Here is a 3,826-nt window from a genome sequence, read left to right on the forward strand (position 1 = left end):
AGCAGCATCATATGACCCCTTTAAAGGGTCATGAAACACTACACTACACCTTCTGAGAGATTTTATGTTGCACGTCATAGAAGACCATGTTAGCATGCTTTATTTTTAAGTGAAGGAAAAAAATAGAACATTTTGTAATTTGGGGTGGGGGGGGGGCTATTTTTGTAATCCTTTTTTTGTTTATCTTTCTTAATTATTCACTACAGCATGTGTTGATTTCCTAAGACAGACGCTTCAAACTGAGAGATCACGTACGGTAATTGAGAGAAACGCCCACAGACTGAAAGTGTTTTTGTCATTGCTTTGTAGTGGTCTAGGTGTGGCATAAATTCTCTTCTATAGGCCTTGAGTCTCCAACACAGGATTCATCCACACCGTGAGTGTAACCAATCTTTACAGCCTCCTGATGCAACTGACCAATGGCTTACATAAACTACAAACGTTTTTAAATATGCAACAGCGTGTTCTTATACTTTATATTTTCCTTGCAGAGTGCAAATGTAAACAGCTGTGCATTTATTTGTGTGTGTATTTATTTAATGTACAGTGATCTTACGTAACCACGTATAATCTATGTTCACTATTGTTCCATGCAATAGTGAATCGCAGCGTGCATTTGTGGGAAGCGTTGATGCTTTTAACTCATTGAGAGCGAAATCAAACTGAATCCAAAGATGCTGTTGTTTTGTCTGTCCATGCCCACTTTTGTGGTGAGAACTAACCAGTGCTGAAACAGGGTTACAGTTGGAAAAACAGAGGTGGAATTATCACATCAGACTTAATAGACCAACTTACAAAGCGTGAGGAGTTGTCATTTTTCACTGTCTTGGCATTCCCAAAGGATTCCAGAATAGGGTTTGCCTGCAGGAGTTGACGCTCTAACTCTCCCTGTAATGCAAAAGTCACTGGTTAGAAACATTAAATATTTAAATACATGATTAAATGAAGTTTCATACAAAAACAGATACAAAATGAACTAAAGTTCAAAGGTAGTGTATAACTAAAAAGCAATAAAAAATCTTTGTGAAACCTTGAAAAGAAACCCAGTGAAAATGTTCCATTTATTCACCAGTAAACAGAGTGAAAGCAAAGAGAAACATTTCCAATTTTACAAACATTTGAGCATATATTACCTTAAAACAGTATACTGCAGATCACCTTGGGTTAGTTTGTATAATCAGTAAGGTCTTTATTTACATCCACTTTTTAATACACAAGTTTTGGAGTGGGATGACTGACTCCAAACTCAAAAGTTCCATATCATCTTGATCACAAATACCATTTATTTACTGTATTCTTCACAGTATTTTGTTGAGATGGTGTGGCTAACAATGATCAGTCTGCTTCCATAGCAAAGCCATTTCTCTTCATCTGACCTTCAAACCAGAAGCAGATCATCTGGATGGAGTAAAAATACACTACCCTACAAACCTAATTAAAGCCTGGGTAGCCATGAGAGGCTTTTTGTGCAAATTCTCACTGACTGCCTGAAATACAGGCTTTGGGGGGTTGGAGAGGAAACTCCTCAAATTAGCAACGACAGACGCCCAAAGCCCCACTGTGCCACATCACAGAGTTAGTCTGCATCACAGCTCCCCCAGCAACAAATCTGGGACATCCACCCCCTTACATCCTCTAGTCACCCTCAGTGTTGCCCACGTCCACCTGATAGGAAGTTTAGACAGGTGTCCCATTGTTCTTGCTGCTGTCATGAGACAGGAACACATCACGCATAAGAGAATGGCCACTGTGAATTTACACCCTGTTCCCATTACGACAGCAAAATAGTGGATACAGTCCAGGGGATTTTGAAGCTTTAACATTTTCATGCTTATGGAAATGTAATATTATAAAAAGCCTATAAATAGACTGCAAGATGTTTAACTGTTGAACAGATGCTGAATTGTTTAAACATATCTGGGTGTATCTGAGAAAACCAGTAACTAAAGTCAGAACAATGCAATGAAGTTTTAAAAAGGATTAGTGATGAAGCTTTATGAGAAAATAACAGGTTCCACTCTCATCTAAGCAGGAGATAAATTAACCATTGAAGTGGTATGACAAAATTGCATTAGCAATGGTAATTTTTAGCAAATGAAGGTCTGATAAGATTAAGTCAAAAAGGTATTCATCATTATAGAAAGTATGCCAAGAACTACTGGCATTCAAGCTGCTCTTTGTAGCAGGGCTCTTTGTAAATGGACATTCCAGAACTTTCCAACTGCATGGATGGAGCAGCGTAACATGTGATCTGACAAATGGGAATTCAGCACTGCGACCACTGCACCATCATGCAGTATTTTTTTTAAATTTTACGTTTTACAGACATGTAAATTACTTGACATCACCCCCAAAAGTATAGTAAATTGGATCCACAGAGAACAGAAAAGAATAATTAAGAAGGTAGATGTTATATGGCAGAATGAGAAGTCGTTAGTAAAAACAAATAAATAAAAGATGAGGGTAAAATGAACAAAAATGACAGTTTCCTATGCCCAAAGAAGTAGCGTGATATAAGAAAATGGGAAAAAACAAGGGACTACAACCTACTCACATAAAACAGGATTCCGTTCTGTAATCAAATCATTATCATGGAAACAAAGGTGTTAATGTCACATAGAGGGAAATACACAAACACACAACAGACAAAACACACACAAGCAAGGGGTGATTTAAAAGCTGAACAAAATGTGCTGTGAATATATGTAGGCCTGGGTGATAAAACGGTATCGATATTTATCGACGGTACACCTTCTTCGATAACGATATAAAAATATGTGAAGGATACTTTCTCAGTTTGTGAATGAGGCTGGTTTAGAATGTTGCTGGTCTAAATAACAGAACTGACCTTTATATGTGTAGTGCTAAAAACCCTAAATTTCATTAGTTTTTTTCTTTTCTTTAACATCTCTTAGACATCAGCTCAGGTTGTACATGATCAGCTCTTTACTTCCATACAACTAAGGTAAATATGAAAATGACTTTAAAATGTCAGATTTTCACATCATGCAAATATATCACTACGCCCCCAGCTATCCTGACAAGTTAAACTAGGTTTTTCTCTAATATGTTTTATCCAACACTAAAGATGTGTGCACACATTCCAAACCATTTAGCAAATGTGACAAAATATGTACAAATAATTCAAACGTAAACCATCTAAACCCCTTAAAGCAATGCGTTTACTTATTTCAAAAATATCCCAGCGTGCTGAAAATTTCCCCTTGGATTGGCTACATTCCATTGGTGTTTATACAGCAGGTTAGTTTTGCATGCACAAGCAGAGCAGGTATAAAAAGCTTAAAGGGAACTTGCCTGGAGTTTGACTGCTTTAGGAGATTCTGGCTGTTTGTATATAATAAACAAATGTAATATGTTAGAAGGCATCAGGGTCACATTCTCCAAGTATCTCAGACCACGGGACAGATCTAAGCCTTTAGTATGTTGCATAACTTTGGGCATGCGAATACATTAAGACCAATAACCGCAGCATGTAAAACTCTTTAGCATGCTTGCATTTATTTTTGAAGGTAATACATGTTATCACAAATTAAGAGACCGGTAAAACTGCAAAAGGATGGCAAACTACAGGCCAGCACTGCAACGACTAAGATGTTTTCTCAATATAGGCCCACAAGTAATACTTATAAACACAGTTAACAGCCAGCAGTTATTACTACATTATCATCTAGACCAGTGTTTCCCAACCGGGGTGCCGTCTGTCGAGAGCAGGGGTGCCGTGTAAAAAATCATTTTTTAATATTTTTAAATTGCTAAAATGTTCAAAAAAGCATCTATTATGTAATATCCATTGCTGATGTCGCCA

General features: G+C 37.3%; 1 protein-coding gene across 1 annotated transcript in view; it reads right to left on the reverse strand.

Moving 5' to 3' along the window:
- Positions 1–3,826, reverse strand: part of LOC107706619 (myosin-10-like) — a 60,332-nt gene that overhangs the window by 24,377 nt on the left and 32,129 nt on the right. The window contains exons 6-8 of the mRNA XM_016510379.1: positions 3,316–3,345; positions 2,555–2,572; positions 796–888 (exon numbers count right to left, since the gene is read on the reverse strand). Coding sequence (XP_016365865.1) covers positions 796–888; positions 2,555–2,572; positions 3,316–3,345 — 141 coding nt within the window. The remainder of the gene's footprint in view (positions 1–795; positions 889–2,554; positions 2,573–3,315; positions 3,346–3,826) is intronic.

Source organism: Sinocyclocheilus rhinocerous, unplaced genomic scaffold (assembly GCF_001515625.1).
Source record: "Sinocyclocheilus rhinocerous isolate Xijiao unplaced genomic scaffold, SAMN03320098_v1.1 scaffold1285, whole genome shotgun sequence".
Lineage (NCBI taxonomy): Eukaryota > Metazoa > Chordata > Actinopteri > Cypriniformes > Cyprinidae > Sinocyclocheilus > Sinocyclocheilus rhinocerous.